Consider the following 12,461-nt stretch of genomic DNA (forward strand, 5'->3'; position numbering starts at 1 on the left):
GTGGACATTACATGCCTTTACACTTTGAGACTTATTATATAATCATATTTGTACCTTTTGTGTTTAAGTTGCTGCACGGTAGGCCTTTGAGGAAAGAAATTTCAATCCGGTGTATGTGTTGCACATGTCTGAATTGACAATAAAGCTGACTTAGACTGTGTGTCTGCACAGGGAGTTGCTGTGGACAGCGTGGTCTCTGCCTTCAGATCTATATGTGGTGAGGACGGCGTGTCATCGGGGGAAGCTGTCAGAGAACAACATGGCAAAGATGAGTCTGTACACAGGTCAGTCTGTGACACTGACACACACACTCAACAATCAACGTTTGCATTGTAAAACCATGACTTTGTTAAGGAGGAGTCAAAACGTAGATGCATTGGCCGGGAATCGAACCCGGGCCTCCCGCGTGGCAGGCGAGAATTCTACCACTGAACCACCAATGCTTGTTTTATGGCCAGTTTTTGCCTTTTTTTTTTTGCCGTTGCAGAGTCTTCTGTGTGTTTACGATTTCATTGTATGGCATGAAGTAGCCCATGATTCTAGACTGTGATGGGGAGAAGGACCTCTTCAGTCTCAAGGTTCTACATTCCACACTCCTGTACCTCCGGCCTGAGGGTAGGAGCGTGAACAGTCCATTTTGGGGGTGGGTGGGATCCTCAGTGATGGAGGCAGCTCTCCTGTGGACTCTGTGCTCATACGGCGATGCAGCTGGTCAAGATGCTCTAAACGATGCAGCTGTAGAAGCTGAAAGTACCACCGCTGTTGAGCCTAACTACCCAAACAGTTCAATCCCCGATCCCACCTTTAGTCTCTGAAGTTTCTGCCCAATAATGGGTCGTTACAGCAGAGTTGAACATGAAAAAGTTAGTCAGGCAAGCTTTCCAGTTTCTCCCCTGACTGCTGGTAAGTAGGAATGTCTGCCCATGTGGCAGTGGAGGGAGGAGGGAAATTTTCCACGTATGGAAAAGGTTATGGAATGCATTGGCCGGGAATCGAACCCGGGCCTCCCGCGTGGCAGGCGAGAATTCTACCACTGAACCACCAATGCTTACATACCTGTTTTTTTGTCTTTTTCCGACAGGTCACACAAGCATCTCTGTGTTCATTGGCAGCGTGAAGCGCAAACCAACCAATAATTACACACAACTCACTGTAATGGTCCAAATACTGAGGCTGCTGTCTTGTCGTGTAGAGTTCCGGTAGCGCACCAGCAATCACACCGCCATATTGGCAGGAACGCGTGCTTTTCGAATTACTATTCGGTTGACAACTGCAACTAACTAATAGTTTCATAGGATTCCCAAAGATCCTGCAAGACGGCAGATGTGGATTACTGCAGTAAAACAGGCAAGAAGTAGGCACGAGACAACAGAGCAGTGGTATCCTTCAAAAAACGGATTTGGCTTGTGTAGCAATCACTTTATATCAGGTGCAGAATCCAGCGCCAATATGGCGGTGTCAACAAAAAAAGTCCTGTGACGCCCGGAGCTCTACTGAGGTCTGAAAGCCGTTGGAACTCGGTGGTTTAAATGCTTGTTCTTTGGATGATGAGGAATGGGCTTTGTCATTGTCTGGAGAAAAATTAATAAACACTCTATTATAACTGGAAAGACTTAGACTTTATTGAGCCACAAGGGGTCACAGTAGCTCAGCTGCACATAAAAAACAATCTTGAGAACCACTAGCTGAATTGAGTGAGCGTTTCATTGGTGCTTTCCAGATGTCGTCCCCCAGATGTGGTGGTGTTCCCACGGTGTGTGGAGGAGGTCAGCGCCCTGGCCAAGATCTGCCACAGTCACCAGCTTCCCATCATCCCCTTTGGCACCGGGACTGGCTTGGAGGGAGGGGTTGGAGCTGTGAAGGTGAGAGAGTGTCTGTGAATGGATATAAATGTTATATATGCAGCGGAAGGATAAGACTGTTTCTTTCTGTGGTCCTTAGGGTGGTGTGTGCTTCAGTCTAAGGAACATGGACCAGGTCCTGGATCTCCACCCGGAGGACTTTGACGTGACGGTGGAGCCCGGGGTGACACGGAAGGCCCTCAATTCCTACCTACGAGACACCGGCCTCTGGTTTCCTGTTGGTCAGTCTCTGTGGTTTCTAGTAGACCAAGCAGCTTATTCAGTTCTGAAGGACTGGTGGAGAGTTTAGTTATACTAAAGGAACATCTGTGGGTGTCTAGGATCTGTTAATGACCTGATACCTAACTAAAATTGGAGGAAACTCTTAGGAGATGTTTTCTTAACCTTGTGAATGGTACTCTAATGAGCCATTAATGTCCAGAAACTCCAGTTAGACAAAACACCCAGGCAGAAACAGAATCATGTGGTGTACGCTGTTCAGTGCAGTGAGGATTGTACAGACTTGTACTTCAGGGAAACCAAACAACCCATCCTCAAACGCATGTACCAACACAGGAAACGATTCAGCGGACCACTTACACCTGAGGGACAGATACACTCCTTTGAAGATAACAACGTCCAAATCTTAGAGAAGACCAATGGTTTGAAATAGGAGTAAAGGAAGCCATCTATGTCAGACTTGAAAAACCTTCACTAAACAGAGGAGGTGGACTGAGATTTAATCTGCCATCTATTTACAATACAGTTTTAACTTCTGTCCCCAAGAAGTTTAAAGATTAGATTATGCTTCTGCGTAGTGATCACGCAATGGTCACGCAATGGCCACGCAGTTGCTCGGACGCAGTCGTGAGACCGTGATGGTTCTGCGTGGGGTTTACGTGTCGAAATGCATGCCACACCGGTAGAGGGCGCTATGGTTTTTTGTGACCGACCGACCGACACTCTTGTGACGTATCTCGCCTCGTTATTTACCTTCCGGCTTTTGCCGTAGTCACAGTGAACGATGGACACCGAGACAGAGAGACTGGCGTTGGAGCTCCAAATTATTCAAGCAGAGGAAGAAATACTTCTATTGCAAATTAGGGCACGACAAAGGAGACAATTATGTTTATGAGTGGAAACCGGAAAAGCGGTCTCCAGCGGATGTAGTTAGCGGACCAATCACAGCCAATGCCGCTGCGTTGCTGCTGCGTTGCTGCTGCGTTGCTGTTGCGTTGCTGTTGCGTCGCCTCGACGCGCGTCGAGGATTTTTGGGAGGTGCGCGTCTGGCCCTTGCGTAGGACGCACGGGGGTCCGCAAGGACGCAATAGGTCCGTAATAGGTCCGTACGCACGGACGCGCTGTGTCCACGCGGAAGCATAATTTCGACTTTAGTCCCATTCACACCTTGAGACTGGAGCCTCTGATGGACAAAGGGTCGTTAGAGCCCCATTCATAGGGAAGATGACAGGGACAAACAGTCTCCCCCCTCAACGACAGGTAAGTATCTAACCATTAATGGAAATTAATTGTTTACACAAAAGTTTCCAGCACAAGTTTCCTACTTAAACCTCAAACTTCCCACCAGTCCCCTAGAACTGAAGAAGCTACTCAGATGAGTGGTGAAGCATCTTCTCAAAAAACTCCACAAGTCCAGTTGCCTTTTTTAAACGCCTTTTTTGGATGTGAACAGTGTGAAACTTCTTAGGGACGGATGTTCAGATTCTGAAGTAGATTGAAGGCATATTATATCTCAGTGCAGCTCTCCTGTTCATAGAGAGGTTTTACAATTTGACATACATAGCTTCCTTTAGTCCTCTTTCAAACAACCCGTCTTTTCTGGATAAACATTGTTGTCCTCAAAGAAGTATCATTTGTCCTTCATATCTAAACCCCAACCCCCCATTACTCTTGTAGAACTGAAGAATATACTTGGATGAAGAGTGTTCAAGAAACTCTAAAAGTCCAGTTGTCCTTGTTTCATCTTATTTCTTTTGGGGGTACCATGATCTAGATCAGCCTTTCTCAAACTGTGGTACGCGTACCACTAGTGGTACGCGGGCTCCCTCTAGTGGTACGCAAAATAATACTTATACTAAAATAAAATAAAATACATTTAAAAGGTGAAACACGATTTAATATATGAGAATGTATGAAAAAAAAAACTATCAACCGATGACAAAAAATGGAAGGAAATTAAGACAATAAATAAGTTAATAATTTTAAAAATCCGCAAGTGTTTCTGGGTAACGTTAGCCGATATATGTAATATTCCCGCCGTTACAGGCGCCGTTTGTAGCTGGGCTGTGATGGGAAGATGGTTTAGTTACCGTAATAACAAGGACTTTAAAAATGAAGCGTACGACAAAACTATTGTCGTGGCTTAAATCAAAGACAGACGTGCAACAGGAGATAACAACAACCGAAGAGGAGGACGTGTGTGAGCCGAGCACAAGCGCGAACAGTGATGCCAGTACCAGCACCACAACATCTGCTACTGTTAGCAAAAAACGCAGTGCATTTTAATTGATTTTTTTATTTAAGTAAAGTTTATGATTTTCCAATTTTAAACACAGTGTTCCATCTGTGTATGATTGTTACCGTGGCCAACAATATTAAATAAACTTGTTAAATAAAACTTTTAAAATGTTTTTCATGAAAACTTTGGCCTACTCCGCTACTGTACTTTAATGTTGGTCATTAGGTGGTACTTGGAGAGCCAAGTATTTTCTCAGGTGGTACCAAGTGTAAAAAGTTTGAGAACCACTGATCTAGATTGTATGTTCAAAAACCAAAGCTGATATAAGTGCAACTGGAGTTGTAGTTTCATAAAGACGTTTTATCCAGGTGTCATCTTCAGACATCAATGTCAATGGTCTTTAGCATGTTGGAAACAACCTTTCTAGGGAGCTTGATTGAGAAAAACATTCATTATGCATTGGCCGGGAATCGAACCCGGGCCTCCCGCGTGGCAGGCGAGAATTCTACCACTGAACCACCAATGCTTGTATGAGAGACATTTTTTTGCTTTTTTAAAAAAAAAAAAAAAAAACAATAATCAATAATAATATTTCAAGTCACTGAGTCAAGTATTGTTACACAAACAGCATAGTTGCCACCATTGCGTGGGTTGCCAGATAAATTTGACCAACAGGCTCAACTGAACGATCAGTGCGGTGGTTGAGGGCAAAAACTAAGTCTTGCTTGAAGAATCAAAGGTAACCACCAATGTGCATGCCAGGGAAAGGCAAAACAAATATTCTTTGGATGTCAAATGGATTTTGTGGTTTGAGCCTGTGTGTGTGTGAAGGTTCTCAGTCATCCAGGTCATGGTACATCCAAAAAAGTTTCAAAAAAGGCAAATGGACTTTTTTTTTTAGTCCAGTCCCCTAGAACTGAAGAATCTACTCGGATGAGTGGTGACCCTCCCCATGCTGTAGCAGGAACCTCCTGAACACTGAAACCTTGCAGAACATTGCAGATTTGTACCAGTTCTGTCCTGGGGAGCCCCTCTTTGTACGTCAAAGTGAGAATGACTGAAGCATAAGTTGTGCTGCATTGTAGGAAGGTTATACTTGTTAACAGTTGGAACAAATGCCTTTAGTCACAGCTAAGAAGCAGTAAAGGATGTGGATGCATTGGCCGGGAATCGAACCCGGGCCTCCCGCGTGGCAGGCGAGAATTCTACCACTGAACCACCAATGCTTGTGTTTGGGGCTTTTTTTTTATGTTTTTTTTTTTTTTTCATTAATTAAATGATCATGTTTGAGGCAACGGTCAGTCAACGATCAGTCAACTTTCTCTGTCGTGTTATTCATGCGCAGTGGTTTTGCTGCTGCGTTTGTCCGTTTCATTTTTACTAAGCGTATAACTAAAAAAAAAAACAGATTACGGTTGAACACTTCTCAGCGTCTCAGCCTTCACGCTGCAGGGAGCTCATGTTTTTTTCCACAACAGAAGTGGAGAGTCCAAATTTAGCATGTCGGAGGCAACGGTCTGCCAACGATCAGTGCTCTCTTGAGTTATTCATGCACAGTGGTTGTGCTGCTTCGTTTGGTCGTTTCTTTTTTACTAAGCGTGTAAGTCATTAAAAACAGGTTACGGTTGAACTTTCAGGAAAATAGTGTTTACATGACTCCCCCTTTTCCTTCTACAACACAAGTTGTAGCCTCTACCCTGACTGGTTGTTGAGGTGGAGGGGGGAGAGGGAGAGAGACAGAGAGGGGGAGGAAAAGTTTCCATGTGCAGAAAAGAATAGGGAATGCATTGGCCGGGAATCGAACCCAGGCCTCCCGCGTGGCAGGCGAGAATTCTACCACTGAACCACCAATGCTTGTATGAGAGAGTTTTTTTCATGTTTTTTTTCTTTTTCTTTAAATATTAATGGGAGTCAATGGGACAATTTTGTCTGCTAAGGGCACAATAGGATAGCAAATTTAAAATCTGATGCTACACAAAAAACTTGTAAGAGTAGGAATATCTGTGGAATAACCCTAACACTAACCCAGTGGAGGAGGGAGAGGGAGAGAGTCAGAGTGGGAGAGGAAAGGTTTCCATATGCAGAAAAGAAAAGAAGAAGAAATGAATAGGGGATGCATTGGCCGGGAATCGAACCCGGGCCTCCCGCGTGGCAGGCGAGAATTCTACCACTGAACCACCAATGCTTGCATGAGACAGTTTTTTTCACATTTTTTTTTCACCTCATTTAATAAACTAGTGTTTTGTTTTTAATGTGTCGTCCTTGTCTCAGATCCTGGCGCTGACGCCTCTCTGTGTGGCATGGCTGCCACCAGTGCGTCTGGTACTAACGCAGTGCGTTACGGGACTATGAGGGAAAACGTCATGAACCTGGAGGTGGTGCTGGCGGACGGGACAGTCATACACACCGCTGGGAAGGCCCGACGTCCCCGGTACGAATCAGATGTTACTCACAAACTAGTGTTTACGATGAACTCCTAGTGCAACGTATAAACCTTTGTCTCTGTCTTTGGTTTGTTTCTTCAGAAAGACCTCAGCAGGATATAATCTGACAAACCTGTTTGTGGGGTCAGAGGGGACGCTGGGGATCATCACCAAGACCACGTTACGCCTGTACGGTGTCCCAGAGGCCATGGTGTCGGCCGTGTGCTCGTTTCCGTCCGTCCAGGCCGCTGTAGACAGCACCGTGCAGGTTCTTCAGGCCGGGGTGCCCATCGCTCGCATCGGTGAGGAGGGCGTCAGGGTTTCAGACTAACTTCATTCACTCTTTGGCCCCTTACTGGAAAATTTAGCTACACACCTTATATCAGCCTGCAGCACAATGATTCAATAAGCATTAACTGCGCTAGTGTTTCAGGATTAAACTGTGACGTGTCTGTTGCCTCTGCAAACCTGGTTTCCCCCTTATTTCAGACTACATCTACACTATATTACCAAAAGTATTCACTCATTCATCCAGATAATCTAATCCAGGTGTTCCAATCACTTTCATGACCACAGGTGTATAAAATCAAGCACCTAGGCATAGGACTGCTTCTACAACCATTTGTGAAAGAATGGGTCGCTCTCAGGAGCTCAGTGAATTCAAATTTAACTCATCTTTAAAGTTTTAAATGACGCTTTCTGATACATATTACAAGACAAATTAATACTTTTACACAATATTAAGTGTTTAATTAGAACAATCTGGAAGAAATCTTGTATCTTGTGCCATTATAGTTCTCTTATTTTGAAAATCCAGCATATTTGAGCTACTTTTAATATTTGCTTTCTTTGGCAAGTCCAGCCCATTTCGTTGTCTCCTTTGTCCTCTTTGTCCTCTGTGTGTCTCCATGCCTTTGTGTTCGTGCGTCCTCCAGAGTTCCTCGACGACGTGATGATGGACGCTTGCAACAGATTCAGCTCTCTATCCTACCCGGTGACCCCGACTCTGTTCCTGGAGTTCCACGGCTCGGAGCGAAGCGTGGAAGAACAAGTCAACACGACCGGTGAGTGAGTGAGAGCAGGTGACAGACAAACGATGTGTCTTGTTTCACTAATAACTCCAGAGAAATGTTGCTCTTTAGTGATGCCGGTCCATCCCTGCTCAGATGTTTTCATAGTTTATCTCAACAGCCTTCTAAAACTTACAGCAGAGGCAGTGAAAAGTGGTCTAATAACATTTTTATTATAACCTCAGGCAGTAGGTGCTTTTTTCCATTCACCAGTTTTTATGCATATTTCAGATTTGCTCATAAAAAAAAGCCCAGAACACCATTAATATTTCCACCGTCATCTTTCTTTGTCTTCGCTGTGGTTTTCACCTTCACGCTCACTGACGACGCCAACATGTTTTCTTCTTTGTGTGTTTTCTACAGAGGACATCACTCAGAGTAACGGAGGCTCAGATTTCCAGTGGGCTCGTGATGCCGAAACGCGGAGTCGACTGTGGAAAGCTCGTCACGACGCCTGGTACGCTGCTCTGGCTTTGAGGCCGGGCTGCAAGGTAAACGCCGTTTTCTTTCCAGAGGTCGTCACGGCTCATTAACACCGTTTTTTTGATAAATCTGTTTTCTCCACATGCGCCCCCAGCCACCACTCTAGATCTGATCTCAGTTTCCTTTTTTGAATGTATATAACATAACATAGCCTGTATAAAGATGGACGGCGGAACTGCTCCTCAAAAGTGAAGCCAAAGCAAGTAGAGCTCCCCCTGGTGGCTGGCTGCAGTGTAGGTCATAAGCTCCACCCCCTCCATGTTAGTGGGCGGGACTTAGGCCAAACTAAAACACTAAAATACATCTCAAATAATTTTTTTCAAGGATGGTTTCTGTCATTTTAGGTAGTTAATATAATGTTGATGAATGTTCAAGAGTCAAGTTTTGTTTCAGCTAAAGAAACAGGATGTGACATAAAGGCGACCACGAGTTGCCATGCCAACTGCTCTGTAAAGTGAGAGTTGTAACAACGATATTTAAAATAAGTCCAGTGTATAATCCAACATCTCCTTGTAACTGGTGGAGGTAGAGCAGAGTGTAGTATTAATTAAACTAAAACGAGAGTGAGTCTGGAGGACGTGGGCGGGGCATCGATATCTTGGCTCCATATGGCTCCGCCCTCAGACCGTACTGATCAGACTCTGGCTCCAAAGTAGAATATTATAACAGCTGCTTTCTCTAACAGATCTTTACCTACCACCGGATCATGTGGTTGTCATGACTTGGGGAGATGATACTCATTTTGGAACAAGCTGTGAAGGCATGACTGTGCCTTTAATTGTACATTTGTGTGTGTTCTTTCTTTATTTCTAGGCCTACGCCACAGATGTGTGTGTCCCTCTGTCTCGACTGCCTCAAATCATCGTGGAGACAAAAGAGGACCTGATTGAGAACAGACTCACAGGTGAGCAGAGGGGAAATATCAGTGGGGTTCATCATTTAATTATAAGTTAACTCATCAGAACGATGTAAACAATAATCACATATAGAGTAAATTAGTTACAGCTACACAGGGTTCTGTGCATTCCTTGATATTTTAATAGAGTAATAGAAATAACAGGAAACTGGACATATATTCACTCTCAAACAAGCTATTGAACCAATCAGAGTGTCAAGTGGGCGTGGCTTAACAAGATAAAAGACAGTGAGTGAATGAGTTAGAAGTCTGCTGGAATTAAAAGTCAGTGGAGGAGGAAGATACAGCAACAGGATTAGAACCAAATGAAGCACACGTCTGGTTTCCACTGTGACGAATGTTGACGTTGTCTTCAGGTCCCATAGTGGGTCATGTGGGCGATGGTAACTTCCACTGTCTGATGGTTTTGGATCCCACCGACCCGGAGGAGCTGCAGAGGGTCCACCTGTTCACAGAGAGACTGGCCAGGTAAACCGTCGCCTCTCTCCACACCTTTACATCCTCCTTTTACCAGGACTTCACCTCGTGGAGCGCGTCTCCTGCTCAGTCCCGTTGTGGTTGATGATAAATTGTGAATTTGCATAAAAAAAAAACATGTCTTCACTTTCTCATTACAGGTTATTGAGTTTAGATAGATGCTAAAAATGATATTAATTCAAAATGAAACATAACACAAACTGAGACAGTAAAACCAACGAGTTTAGCTTTTTAATTCAAAACTAGAAAGAAGAAAGTTATATTTTGTATTTTGTTAAAAAGAGCTGCGTTTAGATTTGTTTTTTCAAGTTGCAGGTAATTTTTAAAACCTGAAAAACTTAATAAACATTTGAATTTCTTGCAGGCAAGCTCTGTCCATGGACGGTACGTGCACCGGGGAGCATGGCGTGGGTTTAGGAAAGCGAGCGCTGCTCTGTGAGGAGGTGGGACCTCCGGGCATACAGGTCATGCAGAGTCTGAAGGACGCCCTTGACCCAAAGAACCTGATGAATCCTGGGAAGATTCTGCAGCAGGGAGGGCTGTAGTGTTTCCGTCTGGAGGGATTCCAGCGTGATCTGAGCTGAGTGAAGTCATCAGAGGTACCTTCTGTTAAATCAGGATATAAATAAGTGATGTTCAGTTAAATCAACAAAACCGTGAATGAACCTGAAGCTTTTTGTCTTGAAAAATAATCTTAACATTTTTATCTTCGCTCCAAAAGCTCAGAACACTGCAAAAAAAAAATCCAATCAGATTAATGGAAACAGTCTGTGAGGCGTTAATAATAAAGGAAATCTGTTATTTATTGCTGTGAAACACATCCAGTTAAAGCTTGTGAAACTTTGATTTTGTTTGTAAAACTGATTTTTGAAGCGAAATGTGAGATATAAAAGAGGAAAAACATAAAAAAACAAATCACCCTTCTAGCAATCTTTCTTTTTTTGTTCAGCTGCACTATTGATGTTAGAATAAATAATAATAAGTGTGCTCTGATTTATCGTATCAGCACGGAAATGAAGTTTTGTTCTCTTCCAGTTCAGATTATCTGCAAAAAAATAAAAAATAAAATGCAAATGAAAAATTCAAACACAAATAAAAACCGAAACATAAATCCTTTTCACAGTGTCTCCACTCGCTTTGTGTGTCTTTCTGTTTTGATTTTCCAGTCAGCTGATCAACGTCTCTTTCTCATGTGAAAACAGTTTAACCACAACTGAGGATTTTATCACTTTAAATGTGACATTAAAGTTTGTAGGCGCTGGTGTTGTGTCCTAAATTAGTAAAATCATCCTCCATCCATTATTTAATTGTTATTAAAACCAAAAGCAGTTTTATATTTATGCTGCAGTAACTCTTCTCCACCACAGGGTGGCAGCAGCAGCTTCCCTTTGAACACATTAGAAGATGGACTAGATAAATTAATCTTAATATTGTTGTCACAGCCACTGAAGTAAAATAAAATCAACTTAAATCAAAACTGTAAGACTTTATTGCCTGCAGACTGTTTAGTTCACAGTCAGTGAACGTTACCTGCACACGTCCAATAAATAACACGGTTTCAGGGGAAATCAGTGAACGTTCACTGTAGACTGACCCCATAACAACCACACAGAGACACGTACTGACCACGGTACTGGACAAATGTTTGGACAAACCTTCTCATTTAATGGTTTTTCTTTATTTTATTAACATTTTCTACATTGTAGAATATTACTGAAGACATCCAAACTATGCAGGAACACACAAGGAAGTGTGTAGTAAACAAAACTGTGTTAAACAAACCAGAATATGTTTTATATTTTAGATTCTTTTGCTTTGGTTTTGTTCACTCGTGCCTTTATTTAGCCGTCTATTTTAGGTGTTTATCATTTTAGCTAGCTATCTGCTACTTTCACTATTTAACTATTTAATACTTAATTAGCATAACTACTTTTTACTATTGTCTTCATTTACACCTTTACACTTAGCTATCGTTTAATTCTTTAGTTTATTACTTTGAGCTAACAGTTTAGTTTAGCTGTGCTGTATATAACCTTTTATTTTATTTAACTACATTTTCCTGTAGTTTATCTATCTGCTACTTTTAGCTAACATGTAATACTGTTTATTATTTGGTGCTAACTATTTATCACATTTAGATAGCTCCCTTAAGCTAACATTTTTAAGTTCACCATTTATTACCTGATTAATAATTTATTACTTTCAACTTATTATTGAGATACTTGTAGCTCTTAACATTCATCTTTTAATTAACTATTCATTACTTTAAGCGAACACTGGACCACTCAGTTATTTTTTATTTCATCACTTTTAATTAACTATTTATTATTAAGCCTTCCTGTGTGGGTTCTCTCTGGGTACTCCAGCTTCCTCCCACCGTCCAAAGACATGCTCATTAGGTTCATTGGTGATTCTTAATAGGCCGTAGGTGTGAGTGTGAGTGTGAGTGTGAATGGTTGTCTGTCTCTCTGTGTTAGCCCTGCGATGGACTGGAGACCTGTCCAGGGTGGACCCCCGCCTCTCGCCCTATGACAGCTGGGATAGGCTCCAGCAGACCCCGCGACCCTTAACAGGACTCAGCGGGTATAGAAGATGAATGAATGAATGAATATTAAGCCTTCATTACTTCAGCAAGACGTTTTTATTTTAGCCGTTCGCTGTTTTTTAGCTAACATTTAACCTTATTAGCCTAAAGCAACAGTATAAATGTTAGCTAACATCATTTAGTTATATATATATTACTGTTTTTTGTCCTAATGTAAACTATTTAGC

General features: G+C 42.6%; 1 protein-coding gene across 1 annotated transcript in view; it reads left to right on the forward strand.

The window, feature by feature from the left end:
* The window catches only part of ldhd (lactate dehydrogenase D), a 32,638-nt gene extending 21,582 nt beyond the window's left edge, over window positions 1-11,056 (forward strand). The window contains exons 2-11 of the mRNA XM_084555416.1: window positions 172-284; window positions 1,721-1,862; window positions 1,942-2,083; window positions 6,592-6,751; window positions 6,846-7,045; window positions 7,679-7,807; window positions 8,177-8,304; window positions 9,110-9,200; window positions 9,569-9,680; window positions 10,054-11,056. Coding sequence (XP_084411542.1) covers window positions 172-284; window positions 1,721-1,862; window positions 1,942-2,083; window positions 6,592-6,751; window positions 6,846-7,045; window positions 7,679-7,807; window positions 8,177-8,304; window positions 9,110-9,200; window positions 9,569-9,680; window positions 10,054-10,234 — 1,398 coding nt within the window. The 3' untranslated portion in view covers window positions 10,235-11,056. The remainder of the gene's footprint in view (window positions 1-171; window positions 285-1,720; window positions 1,863-1,941; window positions 2,084-6,591; window positions 6,752-6,845; window positions 7,046-7,678; window positions 7,808-8,176; window positions 8,305-9,109; window positions 9,201-9,568; window positions 9,681-10,053) is intronic.
* The last annotated feature ends 1,405 nt before the right edge of the window (window positions 11,057-12,461 follow it).

The sequence above is a fragment of the Chelon labrosus genome (assembly GCF_963514085.1).
Source record: "Chelon labrosus genome assembly, chromosome: 11".
Classification (NCBI taxonomy): domain Eukaryota; kingdom Metazoa; phylum Chordata; class Actinopteri; order Mugiliformes; family Mugilidae; genus Chelon; species Chelon labrosus.